The sequence below is a fragment of the Hippoglossus hippoglossus genome, chromosome 2 (assembly GCF_009819705.1).
Source record: "Hippoglossus hippoglossus isolate fHipHip1 chromosome 2, fHipHip1.pri, whole genome shotgun sequence".
Classification (NCBI taxonomy): domain Eukaryota; kingdom Metazoa; phylum Chordata; class Actinopteri; order Pleuronectiformes; family Pleuronectidae; genus Hippoglossus; species Hippoglossus hippoglossus.
Genome location: NC_047152.1, coordinates 4,122,444 through 4,144,900, shown reverse-complemented (window position 1 = coordinate 4,144,900; position 22,457 = coordinate 4,122,444). Strand labels below are relative to the sequence as shown.

The following is a 22,457-nucleotide window of genomic DNA, read 5'->3' as shown; positions in this document are numbered from 1 at the left end:
AGGAAAAGAAAGAAGTGCGAATAAACGCATGCAAAGAGAACCTGCAGCTGCAGGCGGACATTCTCTGTATCCCCGTTGGTAAGGTTTCTTTTTATCTGCTCCTTGATTCTCACCTGAGCCACAAATGGTTCCAGTCCACCCATGGGGAGGATCGACGACGCATCTCAGAGACATGACACTAATGTCTTTTACCACTCGAACACAACCCGTTGCTGGAAATGTACACCCCAGAATCAATAAACTTATTTTAAACGTGAAGGTAAATCTGAAAAAAACAACCATCTGTTTATCAGAGACTTTCTTCTTTGTGATTTGTTATTTAACCTTGTGTGTATCATTAATAATAAAGGCAGGGAGAGCAATGATCAAACTGGTTCCTTGTCTGACAGGTCACCCTGATCCTGTGTTTATCTGATGGAACATCATGTGTTGTGTATTGCTGAGCACGAGCAAGTCAGACATGTTTATAAAATAGAGCTCTTGATCACTATAGCATCAAATTGTTATGACTGCGCTCTACTAATACATTCCAGTCAGTGTAGCAGACATGTTGAACAAGCACAAGTTTTATTTGTAAAGATTCCCAATTCTTGAAGTGCAAATATTTAGTCCAGTTTGTACAAAATGACGTCTAAATATGTCCAGACTAAAAAAGTGCTAACAAACGCTCTTCGCTCTTCGTGCTGGACCAACACTTCCAACCTCCATTCCAGAGGGACAAATTAGAAATGACTAATGGGACTTTAGATCTGTTTATTTTTTTTGCAGGAGTGTGCATGCAATGTTTTTGTTTGTACAATATTGCTACGGAATGATTTTAGCTTATTTATGTATAAAGTGTACTGATAGTTCAAATTGTTGTTTCCTCATTTCTGATCTGGGCCTCGTCGAGCAGAAAGGTGGGACGGGGTCATTGCACTTTACTCTTCACTGCCGAGTGTGTTTGCACTGCAGGTTTTTGTGGGAGAAGAGAAAGTGGCGGTGCAGGAAGTCAACAAGTGACTCCTTAAACATGCTGGATCCAGGAGCGAGTGAGACCACAGGCCTCAGCCACATTTATGAAGGTCAGTTACTGCACAGGACACTGTTTTCATGATAAGGGGGGGGGGGGGGACAAGGAGTTCACCGATATACATTTGTCTTGAACACTTGAATGCACGACCAAGTGCTTCTATGTCATTCTAAATCATTGGTCTTTGAAATTACTAGCGGGAGAGCCTGTAACTTTACTAATAATTATCTTGTTTTATATAAATTATAAAACACCACAGCGGCCAAAGTAAAAAAATCTGTCCCTGCTCTGCTTTTAAAAATGAGTATTTCTCCTTGAAATCCTTTTTCCTTTGTGATGTGTTGTTCTAATACAATTCCGACCGAGGCTCTGTTCATGAAACACCACAGTAAAACAAAACACATCTGTTTTCTGGGATGTTCTCCCTTTTTTTCTAATTTATTTATGAACACAATCTTTTCTCATCTTTATTTAAAATAGTAAAATACAAAAAAAAAAAAAAGTAGGGTAACACGGAGGAGAAGGTTTTTGGCAACGAACCAGTGAAATCTCAGTCGGCCTTTTTAAACAAAACTCGCGGGAAAAGAAGAAAAAAAAGAACATTTCACAGTGTATCAAAGTACTGTACAAAAAGTCACTCATAAAAAAAGTGGAGACGGATGTTTTCCAATCTGGCGTCACATTGAATTCATAAAATTATGGATATTGAACATGATTGAACATGAGTGTGTTCACGTGCACACAGATTCCCACATACAGTTCATTTCATCCTGGTCTTATTCAAGCCTTTCTATGTACATTTTTGAAACCTTATCACAAATGTGCTGCTCTACAGGAAAATAGAGAATATTTAAAATCACCTAGGAAATATTATATGGAGTGAAATACTTAAGGGATAAAAATCCTCCGTATTGTAAACAGGGATGTAGTTAAATCCATGTGTGTGTGTGTGTGTGTGAAAGTCACTCGATGGCACAAAAATAAAGAGTCGGGAAGGAAAACATCGTAGGCACGACTTTGCGTTGGCAGTTTGACGAAGAAAAAACGTTACGATATGACATGATTAAGTTTCTGAGTGACGTGTGTGACGATTAGTGTAGATTGTGACATGATTCTGTGAATATAAGAAAGAGTCTTTTCTGGTGTTTGTGCCGTCTGAAGTCCAGATCAGAACGAGGAAGAGGAAGTGGCCGGTTCATCAGTAAAGCTCCTTCCTGGTGCTCAGCAGCGAGTGGCTGGAGGAGCAGGTGGCGCTGCGGATCACCTCCATCCACCTGCAGGCCAGATTTATTCAGTTCATAAATCAAGATAAACAATCATTGTCACATCCATCAGGACTAAACTCATCACGCATTTCTATTAAATTGTTGCTGTTATTCATGTTCATGTATTATTCTGTTGGTTCTGTGGTCTAAATATCTTTTTTAAATTAAGTAATTGCAATAAAAACAAATAAAGAGAATAAATGAATCCAGATTATAATAGCATATTAATAGAAATGTGGAGCTATATTCAACAGAATGTGTTTTTTTCCCACATAGTTAAACCGTCCACGTTTCTCTTCTTGCCGAGGATAAAACTAAATACAGATTTGACGCAGTGTGAATAGAATCAATTCAACTCAACCCCCCAAGGGTTGAATATCCAAAGTGCTGTACCTTTCAAATGTGTACTCGCTCTCTGATCTGAAGTAGTAGACGTGGGACTTGAAGTGGAGCTTGAAGACGTAATCTTTGTGGATGTTCTCCGACTCGGACGGGACGGTGACGGAGTAGCCCAGCAGAGGGAGGCTGGCCAGCGGGTAGTCATCCTGCAGGACAGAAACATTTCAACTCATCGCCACAGCTCTGTTCTCAAACCAGAGGGAAACGTGATCACTGCATAATCTCCAGTTGGTTCCTCTGCGTCTCTAACCTGATGCGACTTGTAGAAGAAGAGGCTGAAGTTGGTGAAGACCACCCAGAGCTTCTGCCAGCCGTTACTGTTCTTGAACTTCCTCAGCAGGTTACCTGACAGCTGGTTCTGGAGGCACAGAAGACGAGAGAAAGAATAAAAAGCCCGCTGAAATAAAATGCTGATTTTATTATAGCGTTTCAACGGATGGAAAAAGAAGAGCCTGAAAAACCTGACACACAGTTGAATGCAAATATTAAGATGCTGTGGGGTTATTTAAATAAGGTGGATGCAGAGACTCTTGCAAACAAACTCTTCCCCTCCTTTTGCACACAACTCTGAAATCTAACATCCACGTGACAACTCCTAGAAGAATTTGAGGGGAAAAGACACACAAAAGGACAACAATAGAAAATAATCCCATACCAGAAATGATAACAGGATCTCTTTTATAGTTATATTTCTTTGGGCCAGTAAGAAATTAACATCCAATAGTTGTGTTACCAGGGTTTGTGCAACAAATTTGACATTTTTTGTATATTTCTTTGGCTCTTGCAATACCTCTCTACTCCAGGAGGTGTCCCTTAAGGACAGGTTGTGATTCCTGAACCAGCAAACCACAGAGAGAGAGAGAGAGAGAGAGACAGACAAGGGCCCCTGGTGTCTGCTGAGGGGCCTCATCGACTCACTGGTCACACTACTGCCCCCTTCAGCACGGGCAGGGGAATGGAAGATGGAGAGAGAAAGACAAGAGGGTGGAGGAGATGGATGGAGACAGAGACGTGGAGGAAAGACAGGATGTTGACATAAGACAGGAGGAGAAGAGTGAGACACCACAGAGACTTCAAGACTTCACACTGGACAGATCAGAGGACAGGACAGGAAGTGTGATGCGAGGAGGGGGAGAGGACGACCACGAGCGCACAGCGCCGTACCTCCACGGCGACGCTGAAGTCCACCATGGACACGCTGGTGTTGCGGTGCCAGCAGACGTGCACGGTGGTGTTGCCGCGGTGACCCTGGCGCTCCAGGGACGAGCGCGAGCCGCAGAGCTCGTCCTCCGACTCCTGCTCGGCCACGCCGTCCTCCGACAGCTCTGCGGGACGAGAGAGGTCAAGAGAGGTCAGACACGATGATCTAATATAAACATCAGGAGGGTTCATCTTTTAAATGAAATAAAAACCCACGACTGTGCCACCTTTGGATAAAATATTGCTTTAGTAAAGAACCTTTCACATTATATAATGTTGACAATTTGAAAACACTCCACTTATGTAACTATTTCTAATGTTAAAAAGATGAATAAATGAATACAAATACAGTACAGACGATTTATTTCCTTCTGTTATTAGGGGAAGAATTTTGCACATTAACATGATATCTTTAATGCACATAAAGGTGCATGTAAAGATGTTACTTGAAGGTATTATACAACTTATTATCAATGACAACTCAATATGTTTAAGTTCAATGATCAGCAGAATCTATCCCTTCATTTCCTCAAGGTTTCTGCAGGTTTCAAAAACTTAAATTTGAGACTTTTAGACTTTTAATCCTACGTATAATAATGATTTATTAATAATTATAAGATAAATTATGCTCCTGACATTATTAAGATGTTCATAAAACTGTTCAATATAAATAAACGAGATTAAATTCAAACACACAGTAGGGCTGCACGATTAACAAATAAAAACTGATTCACACCAATAGAATTTCATTTGATTGAGGATTTGTTTGACAGGGATTATGCTGCATTTTAATTTGGGACATCAGTTGCCTCAAAACAAGCGCCCCAGAACTTTCCCAAGGAACCTAAAGCACCACATAATGCTGCGTCATCTCTGTTTTCTCCCATTTGATGCAGAGAAGCAGAAAACCGGCAGTGAGAGAAATGTGGAGAAAAGTTTGTATCAAAAGAAACAACGAAATGAATCCAGAAGAAAACACGCTGAGGCTGAAGAGAACCGTGATTCTCATCTTTTCCAGAGTCTTGCAGCTCCAATTCCCATTCACACCCGTCTACATATTCTTAGGTTCACCGCGGCTGCAGATGAAGACGCCACAGAACAAAGAGCTGAGGCAAAAACATTGATCAAAGCAATTTCAATACAGTCTGGACATAAAAGAAGAGGAGAGAAAAAATAAAATCACCCTTTTGTTGTCGCTTGTAAGTTAATACTCTTCAACTGTTGGACAATAAGAGATGTCGAACCGAAGGTCACCAGGCGGGGGCCTCGCTGAGCGGGGTGACAGGCGTTTAAGATAAAGAATGAGAAAGAAGAAGGGGAGGAATAAAGGGCCGGCAGCTGGGGACTGGACCTACGTGTATCAGGTGACGTTACAATATGATGAAAGACCACCTGTGACACATCGGGGAGGTTTTTCATGTGGCACTGAAAGCTGCAGTGTGGAATTGTGGGAATTGTGCAGTTATCGCTGTAGGTAAAGGTCGGTGCTTCCCTGGAGGGCGTAAATATTCAGTCGGTAAAGAGAACAGGTCCCAGCTGACGTCCCTGTGTCACATGATGTCTTCTGAGACATAGACTTTTTCTAGAGACCGACTCGGCTCGTCCTCGACCCCACTGTTACGCTTCGACGATGACATAATGTGTTTGTGTTGTTGGGGTTTGATGCTTCAAAGGGTCGGGACTTACTGTTGTCGGTGAGGCTGGTGGAGAGCAGGTCATCGCTGGGGCTGCTGCTCTGCTCGGCGAGGTCGATCGCCATCCTGATGTCCTCCACCCACCGCTCCATCTCCGACGCACAGCTGCAGACGGAAAAATGAGCAAAAGGATTACACGCCTTTTTATTTATTTTTCATCTGCACTCTGTGGCCTTACGAGCCGATAAAACCAAGAAAAAGAGAGTGCGTGAGGAAAAAACAAGCAGCGAAATGTCCGTATCAGTGCATGAGTGACTGAATGGAAACTAGGTCACACAGTTAAATTTCATTAGAGGACAAACAAAGTGTGGCGGAGCTCCTGTGGAGGAAAGATTCATTTTTAATGAGGCTGACCTGCATTAAACTGCACATAGTTTCTATTCATTCTAAAAGGCTTTCATGAGAAATGCTCCGCTCAAGTTTTCAGCCATTTTCTTTTCTTTCTTTTTATCTAACATAGACGGTTTGTGGTGTTTCTTAACTCTTTGGGAAAGCTGTATCTTTGTTCTACAATAAAGTGTGTGTGTGTGTGTGTGTGTACCTGGCCGCCACCACCACTGACTGCCGCTGTCCGAACAAGGTGAAGGAATGAGGGACTCCCCACTCCTCCTCACTCTCTCTGATCTGCAGAAACACACACACACACACACACACACACACACACACACACACACATTACTTTCACACACATTACTTTCACACACATTACTTTCACACACTTAAATGCTGCTTAAGACCTATTCAAAATAACCCTGGATGATATATTTCAGACAGAACCATCAGTAATCTACTAATGGTGACTGTATTTGTGCCCACTCCTTTGTGGTAGACCTCAGTAATCACAAATATGGTTGGAAAATCTACAGTTCCTCCATGTAAACGAAATTATTACACTGACATAGAATGAAGACAAACTAATTTCATCCCCAAGAAAATCGACTTTTAGCAGAAAAGAAAAAGATCATACCGTCATGCCATAAAGAGGCAGCTGGCCGTGAACTTTAAACTGATTGACCGGGGTCGTCCCTCGACTGGTGTACACCAGGGAGTCACTGAACTGAGGGGGGACGACGAGAGGAAGGAAGGAAAGAGGTGTCAGTTGCATTTTGTTTGCCATCATCAGTTTTAAAAATACTCTGAAAAGCGGCTGTGCGGTCGTACCAGGAAGAACATCCTCTGCTGGAGACCTTTCCCTGAGAGCTTGCTGAGGCAGCCGAGCCTGATGAACTCCTGGAAGAGGAGCAAGAGAAAATATCAGAGCTGCAGAAATCAGCGGGATGAGTCACTTTTTTAACAGGATCATATGATTCTAAGTCTATATAATAATAATAAATGCAAAAGGTCGAACCCTTCCGCGGATGGCGAGGTTGTCGATGCCGGTCAGGTCTTTCTTCAGCTCCAGGAGCTTCTGGAAGTTCTCCATCTTCATCATGGTGCCTTGAAGCTGCAGCACCATCTCAGTGATGTCCGCCAGGCCCGCTGAGGGAAGAGGAAGAGGGTAGAGATGGTAAGGGGCGGGGGGGGGAACAGAGCATCCTCCTCTTCCTCACCCACACCCTGTCCCCGTACCTCTAGAGTCCCTGAAGTCGTCGTGCGTGGGGGGGTAGTGCTTGCAGAGCCGCTCCAGGATGAGCTTGTAGTGCAGCAGGCGATGGAGCGGTCGCAGCAGGAAGATGTTGAAGGGCAGGTAGCAAACCCGCTGCTGCTCAAAGTCTCGACACAGAGTCTCCACCTTGCGACTGGACCTGAGGACGGTCGAAGAGTTTCTTTTGTGTAAACTTTGGGTAATAAATCTTTCTCTTCTTTTATTTCTCCTCATGTAAAGCAAATGAGGATCTCAACAACAGTGAGGATAAAGTAGAAATGTGTTGCTTCTTATTGCTTTACATTCTGAATATTAATTCTCATGATTATATGTTTCAAAACCAAAAAGGCAACTTCTCCTCAAATGTAAAATTTTACACAAACGTCTAATGCGTTCATTTCCTACTGCTCCTTAACACCAGCCAGTAACGTTTGCATGATTACGGCTTTAGTTCTCTCACCTGCAGGCACGTTCCAGTTCAACCAGACACTCTGAATGTTTCTGGAGGTTAACGGTCAACTGCTGCACATGCAAAAGAGACAAGAGAGAGTTTAAGGATATGGGAAAAATGTTAAAATCACCTGATAATGAATGGATAAAGTGTAAGGGAGACATAGTTACCCTCAGACCCTGAATGTTCTTCAGTAGAACATCACCGATCCGCTGATAGTCTCCCTTAATGTGGGCGTTGGAGCGACCCTCCCTGTGAAAAGACAAAACAGACAATATTGCAGTAGCACTTATCAACCAGTAGGTGTCAGGTCAGAGCAAAGTTCCTCACACATGAGTGGAAAATCTCTAAATTCCCATCATCCCATTCATCTTTCCCAGTAAGACCTTGGTCCAGCTCCAAACGCACGGTTTGTCCTCCTGTCTGTCATTACGTAAAATAACACAGAGCAGATTCCCACAGGAGGACGACCATGAGTGTGTGTGTGTGTGTGTGTGTGTGTGTGTGTGTGTGTGTGCGCGCGCACTGGTTCCCATGCAGTGACGTCACATGAACTAAGACTTGAGGTCTTCTTCCACGTCTTAACGTTTCTTACATCTAAATTAAAATGGCACGTGGTGTTAATGGCAAATGCGACTTAAAAGTATTGAACTCAAAACTCTAATTTGTCCTCCTTCCTTTCAGCCTGCAAAAGAAGCAAACTGTAAAGCACTTATCTGGTTTAAAAAAAATCTGATTTCTTCTTTTTCCCCCTTTCTTTTTATTTGTAAAATATCTAAAATAAACATTTCCAGACATTTAAACTTTAACATAAGTTGCTTTCAGACGTGCACTGAAGTCCAGACATTTTCCTGACATTTCCCGGAGCGGTTGTGTGTGGATATTTCTAATTCATAATTATATCATGTTAACATACTTCATGTCTGAGTGAGGCCACGTGAGAATTCAGCAGGAAAATGGCTAGAAACTGTGTCAAATACAAATCATGGGAGTGAACGGACACTGACCACTGTGCCAGCCGCTGCTCCACCTCTTTGAGGAATCCCTGGTGGAACTTGTGGATCGGATCGTAGTTGGAAGAGATCAGGTTCTGAACGAGGTCTGGGAACGCCTCGTCTTTGCCCACAGAGCTCTGGAAGGACTGTGATGGACACACACACACACAAGAAACTGTTATGATCCCAGCAGACCCCCGAGAGAAGAGAACAGTGTGTCAGAATGAGTGATCTGATTTGAGAGCACGTTGACGTTTGGAAATCCATCAACTGCACGCACACAAACACACGAACATGATCCTCACGGCCCAAAGCGAGCGCACGACAACCCCTGACACAGAGGTGTTATATCTCCCCCCCCTCAGAGGAAATCACCAGCGATTATGACGGCGGCGCAGACAGAAGGCCGTCCAGCTGTTTGAAGAGGAAGGGTGACAGCGTGGAGGGAGAGAGGGGGAGGGAAAGAGGGAGGGAGGGAGGGAGGGAGGGGTGTGGGAGCTCAGGCCTCGGCAGTGCCAGCCAAAGAAAATATTTAAGAGGTTTTTTTAAAAGCGCCAGCGCACACCCTCCTCCCACATCAAAGAGGGTGGAAACTACGGTTGCGAAGGAAAACAGTGGCGACGGAGAGAAAGACACGGGAGAGGGGGAAACAAGATATCGTTTTCCGCTGCACGCCGAGGTCAGATGTCACGGTCAGCGTCTTTATATGAAGGTGACGCAGGCAGGTGCTTTAAAATGGGATTCCCCACAATTCTCGTCGTTACCTCTGCTGCAAATCCCTTCTAATTTGTCGGGAACAACACAGACAGCGGAGGAATCACATTAAGCCGACCTTTCATCCCAGGATTCAGGATCCAGACGTTGTGTCTACGAACGCACAGTGACTTTTCCCTCTTTTAGTGGTTTTACTTGTAAACCACAAAAAGAGGCTGGAGCTAATCGTCTATTTAAGCTTGAAGAACAAACAAGATACAAGCTTGAGGGAGGAAAGGGAGCTGACTGTCAATATAAAAAAACACAAGGAGCTTTAACATGCTGGCTTCAGAGCCGTCTTCCGTCCGGAGCGACAAAAAAGATCATAAAGCTTTAGATGTCTTGGTCCAAACTAAACGCACATGGAGCCAACTTTTCAGGGGGGGAATAAAAAGCAGAGGAATAACACAATGTAATCTTAATATCACATGACAGACTTGAGCTCCTTGTCCTTTTATTTTCAATTTCCTGATATTTTCGCCTGGAAAAACACAGAATTCGACCCGATTCCAGGCGTAGAATCACACAAACCAGAATCTTGACTCATTGTCAACACATGCTCCTTTCAAAAGACCGGCTTTCACTCACTAATCCACAACTGAGGCTTTTAAGAGACCAAATTTGGCTCGCCGTGTCTCAGTGGCTGTGCACTGAAGGGAATGTGTTTACGCTTGGTCAGGGCAGCTCGACGAATAGGACGGAACATGTAGGAAGAGACACCGTCTTGCTGACATGTCTCAAAGTCCTCACCTCTGTGACGACCTGCAGGTCGTTGAGGTAGGTCCGCTCCGTGGTCAACAGCTCCTTGGCGATGAAGTAGGCCTTGTCTGTGGGAAACTTCTGGACACAAACGGAAAGATTAGACGGATCCATCAGTCAATACATCTATTTGATAAAGAACTGTACAGACACGGTTTTGTTCGTCAAGTTCTGCAGGTTAAGAAATTCTTAAAATAACTGACAGTAGAAAGAAAAACCTGGAACAAATTTAAGGGGGGAAGTGGGGATTGTGCTCATCATCCATTCTGCCCACCTTCCTCCTCGCCTCCTCCTCATCCTCGTTGCGGACGTATCCGGCCTCAGTGAGCAGCGGGCTGGTGAGCGGCGATAACTGCTGTCCCTCCGCAATCTGACCCGGGCCCAGGACACCGTCGTTGCCCATGCCCTGTCCATTCATCGAGCCGTTGCCGTTGACCACCAGGCGGGGACTTCCCAGCGGAGAGTCGTCTGAGCCGGGACTTCCTGTGGGGGGAAAGATAGGAAAGTGGAAAAAGGGAGGGAGATGAGGACGGGAAGAGAAAAAGAGTGAGATACGATGGCAGGAGAGGATAAGGGATGGTGTTACTGTGGATTCTATATGTACGATATAAAAGCTGAATTCACGAAATTCACTGCCACGGTGAGGAGAAGGTTTCCGCTTTTAGAAGCTCAAGATGTGAGCTTGTTCTCTGAATCACCAGTCACCACTCAGCGTGGCAGTGGATTTCATGCATCGACCATCCTACGCCATCAATCTTTAACTATGAGTCAGGACCCAGAACGAGCAGCTGTGGTGTTCCAGCAGGTCGCCACATGACAAAAATGCTACGATCCCTCGACTCAAGGCTGCGTCTACAGAGTAAAGATAGAAGGATGGAAGGAAAAAACTATTCATTTGAAGTGGCAGGTTAGTAAGAAGCTATGTTTTATTCTGAAGGCGTTTAAGCATATCAGTGCATTATAAGGGAAGGTAAAAGGACAAATGATGCAAACTCAACTTTATGCCAAATATTTGCCAATTAACAGCAATTTGTTCCGTCCAAAAAGGGAGAAGTAGCCCAGACTTTTGTATTTTAATGTCCAAACTGGCCTTATGACGAACATAAGCTGCAAATTCTCCCATTGAAAGTTGAAAAGCTATTTGAACTGCATCACGTCTTTCCATTTCCCTCATGATGAACTACAGCAGGATCTTCAACAGTTGTGACGTCTAAAATTAGAGGTTTTTTAACAGGAGCCTGGTCTGACTATCATCTGGAAAGAAGACTAGAAACCTACTTTTCACTACAGAGCAGCTACAGAGGTTTGACTACAAGTTGTGACTTTATACTTGCCCGTACAAGAGTCCACTGTTACACACCAAACTGGATCATGGGTAAAAAAAACCATGGCAACCACTGAGTGCAGATCTGTGACGGGTGCTATAAAAGAACTTACCACCACACACAGACACAAAAACAAGACGGGTGACACAGCGAGCGAACACAAAACAAGACGTGTGGAATTCACATGTGCACGGTGACCACCAAAACAAAGCACTACTCTACAGTCTAGCTACCACGACACGAAACACGGGGAGGGGGTTCACGACTCAAGCGGGTCGGGGGGGGGGGGGATGGTGGTGGTATGACGGGGTTGGGGGCAGGGGTCGGCCCCCCTCCACAGAAAATTCCGGAGTCCCTTTTTTTTCTTCGAACATACAAGGTCGTATTTTATTGACACTAGTGCACACAATCAGTTACAGTGTTGAAAAAAAGAGCGATGGAGGGTAGAGAAAAATAAAAACAAAATAGGTTGTGCAGGAATACAGAGTGTTACAAGAGTGACAGAAACCCAGTGAGCCAGCCTCATGCCGTACAGTGTGCGTTAAAGAGGAGAAACGGATCATTTCAAACAATGCCTTTCGTTTGCACAGGGATATAAAGACTTCTTCTGGCAGGTCTGCAGCTAAACTGGCGGCAGGTTGACCTCGGCACGTCCAGTATTTATTAGGATTTCATGCTTTTAGAGATGATACGCGCCTGTCGCTCAACAAACACCGAGCTGTAGCGTTTGGCCATGCGCCATGGGAAATCAAGTGAATACCAGACATGCAAAGTAAAGCTGCCGCCAATCTGCGAATCAGCTAAATCGTTAGAACAGCCACAAAGCCGGGTTTATCCCTCGAAAAGAAAAATATGTAAACAGAACGAAGCACAAATGTGATGCTTAAACGTTTAACATTTTAAAAGACTAATTTAAAGAATGTAGTTTGACATCTTGGGGAAATAAGCTTATAGAAAACAAAATCACAATCTATCAATGTGTTACTGTTTGTACAGTACATGAAAATTACACAAAGCCTCCATGGAAGTGCTGCTATTCGGGGACAGGCAGTGAAAGGGAACACAAGGCGGACTCAACTCCAGCGTTCAGGTGCATGTGTGATCGTGTGTGTCCATCTTCTGACAATACTCAGACTTTCACATCTTGCAAAATCTCTCAAAGATCCATATCTGTTTTGTTTTTTTACACTTACACTTACATTAAGCTTCACTTTACTTGTGTCTGTCGCCCGTCGCCCTCTCATCATGTAATAAGAGCACTGGGGTTGAGTCGGCCCCGTTTCACACTTGTGCACAATGAGGGAAAAAAAAATGGGGCGATAAAAACAAATGGTTTCTGCACATTTAAAAAAAACACAGGGAGCAGTTAATTAATCATGAGGGTTAACTGGAATAGCTCACTGCACTGAAAGCCTCTTAAAATATGCGAAACCATTTTTGAGCCCCACGACAGAAAACAGCGGGTGATTAAGTGGAAAAATAAAAAAAGCAGAACAACAGAAAAGCAGGGACTTTGCTCGCCTTGTTAACATGCAATCAGAGTAAAGAAAAGGAAAAACAGTGAGAAAACAGTGTTGTCACCCATAAAAAAAAACATGCTTGAAATCAACACATTTACAAAGCATGGACATTGTGTTTCAGGAAGAAGCAGTAGCTCTGAGGAAAGAGAAGGTTTAGGGGATGAAAAAGTTGTTGTCCAAGTTTAGTCACCCCCAGTGCTTGGGAAATCAATGCAAATTCTATGTTTGCAGAATTTAGAGGGAGAAAAGTATGTATGCAAACTGTAAAGCAGGATATATAATCTAAATCCAATAGAACTTCTGTATTTCCCATGGTTCCTCCAGCTTAATGCTGATATCACTGTCGTAACCATTAACTAATTACAGTAGTAACACAATAGTTTTAATAATTGTTAAATGTGTTGGCTAAAAACACTTGATATAAATTGTATTCATAATGGTAAGGCTGGAATGTTTTTTCCTTTTTTGACATTTGGGAAACACAGACCTTTTATTAACGCTATCCACCTAAGAGTGTGTTTGTGTGTGTGTGTGTGTGTGTGTGTGTGAGCAGACAGCCAGCAAATGACAGTGACAGGGATGTGAGCACAGCTTCAATACACAGCATCGGAACAGAAGAGAAAACAGCATCCAAAGAAAGTGAAAGATAACAGTGAGTTCTGTGGTTATTGTTGTTGTTGTTGTTGTCGTGCATGCCAAGGGCCAAGGGCCAAGCCGAGCAAAGCGGACAGCTGGAGATGGTCACGGTGGTGGACGACAGTCGGTGTGTTCGTTTGTCGCTGACGTGCGAGTGTGTTGAAGAAAGAAAAAAGAATGATAGAAAGGAAATGACGAGTGAAACCAACAGCAGATAAAGCATCTGGAGCAGAAATGCCGAGACACGTGGAGCTTCGGTTATCATCTAAAATACAGATAATAAATGTAATCTACTCAAACTCTTGCTCTTCCACTAATACAAAAGAGAAGTACAGGATAACTTTCTACCACAAACATCCAAATTACAGTGCAAGCTGCCCACCGGACAGACGGACGGACAATCGAATGAAAGCATGAAAAAGTGCTCAGAAGAAAAGGCCTTCAACCGAATAAGAAGGCATTACCGACCATTAGCTACAGCACTCTGATCCCATTAGCTTACACATGAAACACGTTCTCCTACGAGTCGAGTGCGTCACTCTAAGTACAATCCATCCTCTAGCAGGAACTATAGAACTCAAATATTCTGTACACATAAAGGGAAATATCGTGGTCCGAACAATCACACTTTGCCTCTGCCTCCCCCTTCCAACTGGAATCCCTCCACGGACTCCAGCCATTTTTCTTACAGCCCTTCTATTGCACAAGACGACAGTAAAATAATTAGAATAGTTTGATTTACTGGAAATGCTACATTAGGGAACTACGAACGGGGGAAACAGCATTTTCTACAAACCGAGCCTAATAGTCTCAACAGCTTTTCAGAACGAGCTATGAAGCGTCACATTTCACCCCAAAAAACACCAAGAAATCTATTTTATCTCCCGCTTCAACATGAAAACATCTCATTTACAGAACTTGGCTAATTTCTCCTAAATGGATTAAACTGACTGGGATTACATCAGTGCTGTTAAAGGATTACAGCGATTACTTCTTCAGAAAAATGACAATTCCCTACAAAATCTATTGTTCACCTGCTCAAATGTCTACACAGTTTTTAAGTTATGGCACATTGTAAGGAAGGTTTTCCTTAAACCGTCACCTTTGCTCGTTTTGTAACTTCTCACAACTCTGGCTAAATTGCCTCAAGGCTTCTTTAATGATTATCCTTAAGACGAATAGCCAGCAAAAGTTCCAACGTGTAAAGTTTAACTGGATTGAAAATTACAAAAATCCTGGGGATTGGGAGGTTTACAAATATCGGATGAATCACAGCTACGTCGCTTTCTATTCACAGTTAAAAATACGTCCAAAACTCTAAAAATATGTTAAACCATTTGCTTAAAAAAGTGTATCACAGCAAATCTAGTGTAAAAAGGTGAACTAGAACGACTTCTATATTAATACTCAAAGATTGATGGACTGGTTTTCTGAGTGATAAGACTTAAACCAGTCGAATATCTGTAATATTCTTGATTAAGGTTTTATGATTCCTACATAAACAGGATTATATTTGTTTTGCATAATAATGGATGATTCGAGGCTCAGCTACTTCTTATACGAATCCGTCTCAGCAGCTAAAAACCCGGCCGCCGATATCTTCCTCATTAAAGCGGTAACATCCTCCCTCCTCTCCCTCCCCATCCACCCCCTCCTCAAGCTGCAGACTCCCGAAGGAGAACTTGCTGCGAGGCAGCGGCGACGAGTGTGCCACATTTGAGTTAACCGAATTCAGGGAGCTGACGGCGGCCGGGTTGCCGTACATTAGCGGCTGGCTGTACGCGCTGCTGCCAGTGTCCGACTCTGTGTCGCTTGTGTCGGTGCCGCTGCTGGTGGAGCCGTCAATCATCTGTACCGGTTGGTTTAGATTTTTGTGGTTGTTTGTGGGTTTTCCCTGGCGGCCAAACAACCGCTGCGGCGTGCTGGATCGCGCCTGACCCGGCACCACAAGGTTACCCGTGTGGTTGCCGTTAGTTACGATCATCCTACGCTCCATCGGGGCAGAGCAAGGGGCTTGGGCGTGCAGCCCGGGGCGATGAGGGTCCCGGTGGTGCATGGGAGTAGACGTCAGCTGGCTAAGAATGAATGGATCAGTATCAGAGCGATTTCTCATGTTGTTGTTGCTATAGTGTTTGGACAAATGTAGCGGTGTGCGGTTTGAGGTTATTGGGGAGTAGCTGCCGTAGTGGTTCGGTGGTTGGGACGACGGCGGGACAGTGGGGGCTTCCATGGTAACCGTGCCGGGTAGTTTACTGAAAAGATGGCCGCCGTCGTCCCATCGCGTACCTGAGCGCGGCTGACCGTTGTGACCGTTTGTCATCTCGGCGTGACTGAGCGAGTTGGTGCGGTGGTGGAAGCTGCTGATCACCGGGCTGGAGCACTGACTGCGAGTGCCAGACCCTAAAGGTCGACCTAACCCTCGCTTGTCTCGACCCTGAAAGATCTCATCCAACAAGGTGCTGTGCAGCGGAAGACGGCCGTGAAACGAACCCCCATTGGACAAGATGTCATCTGTTTGCCCATGACTCAGATTTAACTTGTTCGACACAGGAGACTGATCTACATGACTTCTGTTACCCAGCATACCCTGCGGCTGCGGCTGCTGCTGCTGCTGCATCAGCCCCTGGTGATTGGTGTGGTAGAACCCATTCACAACCCCAAACAAACTCCCAGCTTGCCCCTCATTACGACCGCTACCACCGCGCTTATTATTATACACCGCAGGCTCATCCTCATTGCTGTCATTTGCATTGCTGTGGCCCCTGGGGGCCCTGTTGTTCTTTGTCACATCACATTCACTGTCTATGTCGCTGCAGTCTATGTAAGGTATAGAGGAGCTGCTGCCTTTGTTTGTCCTGCAGGATGGACCTGGGTTGAGGAGGTGCTGGTCCGGTGCTGATCCCGTGCTGCCGTGGTTCCGTCTGGACTGAATCGGGTCCGAGCCAGGAGCCACCGGTATATCTTGGAAACCGTTGGCGGAGGCCACAACCGGCGGCGGCTCCTCAGAACCGTTCGTCTCAGCTCGATGGCTCAACCTGGCTGAGTCAGGCTGGTCTGCTAACGCGACGGACATGGCACTCTGCAAATAAGAAAAGAATAGGAAGAGAATATAAGATAATGAGAAGAAACTTTCCAAGGTAAATAAAGGTTAAAGACATACTAAATTGTGCGTTACCTCTTTTGGCACTTGTAATCTGAAGGACGAAGACAGAGGGGACATGCCGCTGTGGGACAGAACCTTACTGTGCTTCCTGAAAACAGCAGAGGAGAAAGATGAGGTCAAATCATCAGCAAACTGCTACAACAATAAACTGCTGTGGATTAGTTGCGACGTGATGGATGCTGGGTAGAGAGGACCTGTCTCTAATGAAGGAGGGAGATTCACCTTTCAAATGGAACTTTCTTGAGCTCCGAGTCTTTCACGTAATCGATGACCTGCTTCTGAGTTCTACCACTGCAGGAACAAAGCGGCTGATGAGAAACAAATTAAAGACAAAAGCAAACAAAGAGCCGTCACATCTCCAGCCTCTCCTGACCTGAAGCGGAATGAGGACCCTCTGGTGAAGAGGATGGGCTTGGCTTTGGCCTTGGGCTCCTCGAAGAGCCTGAAGAAGGCGTGATACTCGACGCTGATCTTCCAGAAGATCTTACAACAGTCCCTGCTGGCCATGGCGAACTCCAGCGTGTCGTGGTGTGCGCTCTGCTGGAGGACGCACAGGCAGATGTGAGCATGAAAGCGAGACAGGACAGAGGTCTAGATGACCACGTGATAATATAAGTAAAGAAAAGAAGGACGAGAGAAGAAGGGGGAAGACAGAAAAATGAAGGATTGTAAGAAAGTCGTATAGACTTACAGCGGGGTCGGCTCGCAGCTTAATTAGGAACCTTTTGCGTTTGAAGCTCAGCTTGCGAATCTTAGACCAGTTGAAGGCATTGATCTTGGTGTAGCCCTAAAATAAAGGAGAGGATATTATGAGAAGCTGGTTAATACTCACCATCTGTTATCTTACAGGGAAAAAAGATAAAAGGAAGGACTTCAAATGCAAAAATCACCTTTTCTTCTGTATGGATTTTTCATTTACCCCTAAAAACACACAGTTTCAGCTTGACTCAATAAAAAAAACCTCTTGGTATAACAATAAAATATTCTCAGTGCCGTTCTCCATTCTTCGTCCCTGCTCAGCTGGGTGTAGTCTTGCCACAAAACCTCAAGGATAAATTAACTATGCTGTGTCATATCAGCAAAAAATGTCAAGATCCAAACACTCTGTGAAAAGAACGAGTGCAGACTTTTTAACAAAATTCGGGTCAGAGTGGTTAGAAGAGGGTGGATCTTCTCTTTGAGTCCGAACGTATTGCAGGAAGGTGTAAGAAAGTCTTTGAAACCAGGTGTGGCCTCCATTAAACCAGGACATGCTGACTGCAACTTCTACATTCTGCTATTTGCTGTGTCCTTGTCTCAGTTTGTGTTTCTGTATTCACTCAGGAAAACATCCAAGATACTGCTAAATAATATATCTCCCTTTTTTTGGAAGAAACTATTTCAGGAATTTACGTCAAGCTGAGATTTACAGTTGTCTGCTTGTCCCTGCAACAACTTCAAACTATTTTAGGATTTCAGGCAGGTTGCTGAACCAGAGTTTGTGCCACAAGAGAATTCTAGAAGTAAAACCCTTCAAACTAAAATATTCTCGTGGATTTTAGTAACTGAAACACATTTCTCTGTAAGTTGGAGTAGGTTGCGTTATAAATATGTTCTATACTTGATACTCAGCTAAGAATCTGTTGTACCTGGAAGACCAGCACCCCGGTGTGTGCCACCGACAGGTTGAGCTTCGATCCCTCTCTGTCCTTGGCTGGGTGCAGACGAACGCCGTACATTTCCAACCGCCGGGCGATTTCCAGCAGCTGGTAGTCCGATTCTGCAGGAGTCTGCCCGCTAAGGAGGAGAGCGATCTATCAGTTCAGCAATTATCCATCAATCAATCAGCATCTTATGTGACTCTTTCTAAAGTGTCCTTACACCTTCTTCTCATCTGTTGATTTGAAGATTAAGTGTCTCCACATGCTTAACTCTCTGAGAGCACTGGGGACTGTTGCTGCCATGATTTGACAGCTCATCAATATCCTTCACCACATGGTCATGTGTCATTGTTTCAACTGTATCTGCCAGATTTGAGAGGGGAACCATTCCAAGTTTCAATTCCAGCTGGTTACCAAAAGTAGAAAGTCTTGAAATACACCACAGGATCAGATGTCAGTGCCCGGAAAGAAATCTGCCACAATACAAGTCAAAAAAATCTGAAAATAGCTTCCTGTTTCCTGTATAAGCTGCTGAATTGGCCACTTCCTTCCTGCGCCGTCGGGGGGGTGCTGAGGGACTTGAGGAGAGAAGGGGAAGGAGAGAGGGAGCCCAGAGAGACGAGGGGAAAGGGTGTGCGCTGTGAAGAGTGTGACCGTGACAAAAAATAATCAACAAGTCTGAGATTATCTGCAGTTGAGGACGGGCTGAAGGGGAATTTATATTTCTGGAAAACAGGAAAATGCATTTGTCATTGGTGTGTGTGTGTGTGTGTGTGTGTGTGTGTGTGTGTGTGTGTGTGTGTGTGTGTGTGTGTGTGTGTGTGTGTGTGTGTGTGTGTGTGTGTGTGTGTGTGTGTGTGTGTGTGTGTGTGTGTGTGTGTGTGTGTGTGTGTGTGTGTGTGTGTGTGTGTGTGTGTGTGTGTGTGTGTCCCAAGGGCACAGAGGCAGGGCCAAGTAGTTTGTTTGTAGATAGCCACCTCTGCGGGGGAGAGATTAAAAGTGTGTGTGTTTGTGTCCACATGAGTGTGGGCGTGTGTGAGCAGTTGTGGTTTAAGAGATAAACATCTCTGCGGGAGAGAGAGGTATAGGTTGGGTGTAATTGTTTAATGTGTGCGTGTGTGTTGAAAACAACGTCTCCTGACAGCTACAATCTCAGCGACACCAGGAAACCCCAGTCAGACTAAAGCTCAGCTAAGTATTGTTTTCTAAGAAGGGATAATCTTGACCTGCTATTTCAGGTAAACACTGCTGCTCCTGTAACTGTTGAAATGACCTCAATTCTTATTTAATGCCTGCTATTAAAGCTGTGCAGAACACGTGTATCATTATTGGACACTTTTCCTTATATTTAGAACATTAATAAACAAAAAATAGATACTATGTCTATAATCAAATCACCATAATCTTCTTTTATAAGACATTTTATGGACAAGAGCAGCCCTCGTGACTGTATACACACTTAACATTTTACACGGAAATCCTTAACTTGTTCTAATCTGAAAACACAGCAGCTTGGGCCCTTCTCTGAACTGTGCATGCAACAACTCACACATGCTTGCGGTGGCAGTCGGTGATCTTGTCTCTGATGGCGTCCTGGTCGGGCAGGTACTTATTGTGGAGGAGATGCTGCCAGCTCTGGGTCTCATCGAAGTCTCCGATCTCCGCTGATGGAGGAGAAGAGAGAGGGGGGGAAGGGGAGAGAGTTGGCGGACGGGTGAGTATTCAATATTTATTTGGAGTAAAAAAGAAGAGAGGAGAAATGAAGGTGAGAGAGTAAGCGTGTGGCTAGAAGAAGAACAGATAAAGATCATTTAATTATGTTTTATGATTTATTATCATTATCTGTTTTGCTCGTTTTAATCTTGTATATACTCCATCTCAATCTAATCCACTGTACATGCAGTGTGCTGATGCCTGCCTCCATCTGTTCAATAACAACCACTCGTACTGTACCACCCGCAGGTGCACACACACATGCCAGCACTGACGGTTACCACGGCAACCCAGTGATATCCTTCAAGCATGGCGTGCCGCAGCGAGCACCGAAGCCCATAAATTCTATCCCCTCCACACACTGAATAACAACGTTCGCTGGAGGTGAACACTGATAGAAACAGCTCCCACACAGTGTTTACTTCTTTCAAACATCACGTTTAATGTTACTAGTTTTCCATGTAGGGGAATATTAATAATTTATGTTATGGATAAGCACTGAAGAATAAAGACAAAGAGGCAGGAGGGCGACATTTCGATCGCGGTACCATGCTGGCAAGCATCTGTCCTGCTGGAGCGAGCCGAGACCCTCTTCTCATTAGTGTCATCGTAACTGTTAAACACTGTGAGAGGCAGCTTTGTGTTTATATGATGCTCTTTTTATTTATCCAGTACACGCATGGGGAGAGCTGCTTGAATATCCCAATAACTGAATATTTGCCGGGATATTTTAATATTAGCAGATTTTATCGTCCCTGGGACATTAAAAGGGACGATTGCCACATAATATTTAGAACCTGATGCACGAAAGGAAGTAGTGATGCATCCTCAGGTTGATACCTTGATCTCATTTGTTCCACTGTAATAATTTTAAAGGTGCTTTGTAAATAAACATTTACTTGACTCGATTCTTCATTTCATCATGTCTAGCTGTATTAAAATAAAGTGGCAAGAAATCAAGTTCAATTTGATCGTATGTGTCGTGTAAACCGACATATGGTGCGTGTTGTGAAAAACATGTCAAACTGCCAATGGGGCACCTGCATGTGCTGCACTTACACTGAATGATGTGGGAGACCATGAGGGCGGCGCTGGTGTCGTTGCAGATGAGGCGACCGCAGGCGAGGTCGCGTTTAATCTGCAGGGCGAACAGATACCTGGAGAAAAGAAAAACGGAGGTAGAGAGGACAAAGAGGAGAGTGTGAGAGGAAAGTAGAAAGGGAAAAGGCACAGACAGAGAGGTCAATGCACACTCTGTAAACTTAACAGCTTACATTGTTAAAAGCAATTCCATTACCTTGACATTTATAACCACACACTGCTGATATATTGCATCTCCTGGCGACAAACTGTTCCCTAATTGAGAAAATGCTCCTTTTCTGTTAATAATTACAGAGTCTGCTTCTTATTGCAGGATCTGGAGCTCATGAGCAGAGTCACGCACTGCACGTCCATGTACGTGTTGCCAGGTCATGACGCCGCACTTACCGAGAAACAGCAGAGGCAGCGTCATAAAGCAGAGAGCGGTGCGTAGGTGGTGTGAAGAAAGCTTAGCTCAAAACCCATTGATAATAAAACCCTGACTCAACACACACGCCCACGTAAAGTCTCAATTTTACTAACGCATATTGAGATTTCAGTGTGTTGCTTAGAGGGTTTGCTGCATATTTTTAGGAAAACGACAGAAGAGAAAAAATTCACCAGAGCTAATTTAACATTTCTCCCACATGGGCCCTTTAAACATCGAACTAGACTGCACGAGGACGACAGCGCCCGCCTGAGGTTCAAATTCACAATGCATCCATGAGCATGTGATCAATGGACCAGGGCGGCTTTTTATGCAATATCCTTTTTATAAGTGTGTCATTACCTCAATGATAAAGTTAATGAGGCTTCGGCGAGAGTCTATATCGTTTTATCCCTGAGAGGAAGAACAGCAGGGGCTTTTACTGTGTAGGGACGGCAGGCCAATTTAGAGTGAAATGTCTATTATGGAGAATGCAACTACAGCGACAACATACAGTATAAGAACATTACACCTAAACTAACAGTGATTGGCCAGTGTTGTGTCACAGTTAGGGCGGCTGTGGCTCAGGAGATCACTGGTTCAATCCCCAATAAGACTAGATAAGGACTTTATAAATGCAGCCCATTTACCAGGGTTCCATTTTAATAAAAAGCCAATGACATGTATCCCAAAACAAATCTTTCCTCCATCCGCCTGTTTCCATGTTTGGTCTGCATGTTGACACACTGACAGCAGTTTAACACTGGGACAGCAAAACAAAGAGAGTGGGCCCACTTCCTGTTTAATGCTGGAGTCAGCTGGCACACTACAGGACAATAA

At 44.3% G+C, this 22,457-nt stretch overlaps 1 protein-coding gene and 1 long non-coding RNA gene across 3 annotated transcripts in view; one reads left to right on the top strand and one right to left on the bottom strand.

Annotated features, from left to right (window-relative positions):
- Window positions 1–1,445: 1,445 nt before the first annotated feature.
- Window positions 1,446–22,457, bottom strand: part of LOC117778435 (FERM, ARHGEF and pleckstrin domain-containing protein 1-like) — a 51,194-nt gene continuing 30,182 nt past the window's right edge. The window contains exons 6-28 of one of the 2 annotated variants that reach the window (XM_034613992.1): window positions 21,170–21,267; window positions 19,947–20,061; window positions 18,386–18,533; window positions 17,449–17,544; window positions 17,131–17,297; window positions 16,980–17,048; window positions 16,770–16,845; window positions 16,463–16,673; window positions 10,388–10,596; window positions 10,105–10,194; window positions 8,614–8,747; window positions 7,777–7,858; window positions 7,616–7,677; window positions 7,140–7,315; window positions 6,919–7,049; window positions 6,732–6,800; window positions 6,538–6,627; window positions 6,112–6,194; window positions 5,563–5,675; window positions 3,841–4,001; window positions 2,927–3,034; window positions 2,671–2,822; window positions 1,446–2,286 (exon numbers count right to left, since the gene is read on the bottom strand). In XM_034613992.1, coding sequence (XP_034469883.1) covers window positions 2,211–2,286; window positions 2,671–2,822; window positions 2,927–3,034; window positions 3,841–4,001; window positions 5,563–5,675; window positions 6,112–6,194; window positions 6,538–6,627; window positions 6,732–6,800; window positions 6,919–7,049; window positions 7,140–7,315; window positions 7,616–7,677; window positions 7,777–7,858; window positions 8,614–8,747; window positions 10,105–10,194; window positions 10,388–10,596; window positions 16,463–16,673; window positions 16,770–16,845; window positions 16,980–17,048; window positions 17,131–17,297; window positions 17,449–17,544; window positions 18,386–18,533; window positions 19,947–20,061; window positions 21,170–21,267 — 2,716 coding nt within the window. In that variant the 3' untranslated portion in view covers window positions 1,446–2,210. Of the gene's footprint in view, window positions 2,287–2,670; window positions 2,823–2,926; window positions 3,035–3,840; window positions 4,002–5,562; window positions 5,676–6,111; window positions 6,195–6,537; window positions 6,628–6,731; window positions 6,801–6,918; window positions 7,050–7,139; window positions 7,316–7,615; window positions 7,678–7,776; window positions 7,859–8,613; window positions 8,748–10,104; window positions 10,195–10,387; window positions 10,600–16,462; window positions 16,674–16,769; window positions 16,846–16,979; window positions 17,049–17,130; window positions 17,298–17,448; window positions 17,545–18,385; window positions 18,534–19,946; window positions 20,062–21,169; window positions 21,268–22,457 lie in introns of both variants that reach the window. The other variant, XM_034613986.1, reaches the window with a different exon arrangement.
- Window positions 1,837–8,123, top strand: LOC117778515. Its single transcript, XR_004616798.1, has 3 exons — window positions 1,837–1,951; window positions 7,075–7,077; window positions 8,084–8,123. It is a non-coding gene; the product is annotated as an uncharacterized LOC117778515 (long non-coding RNA).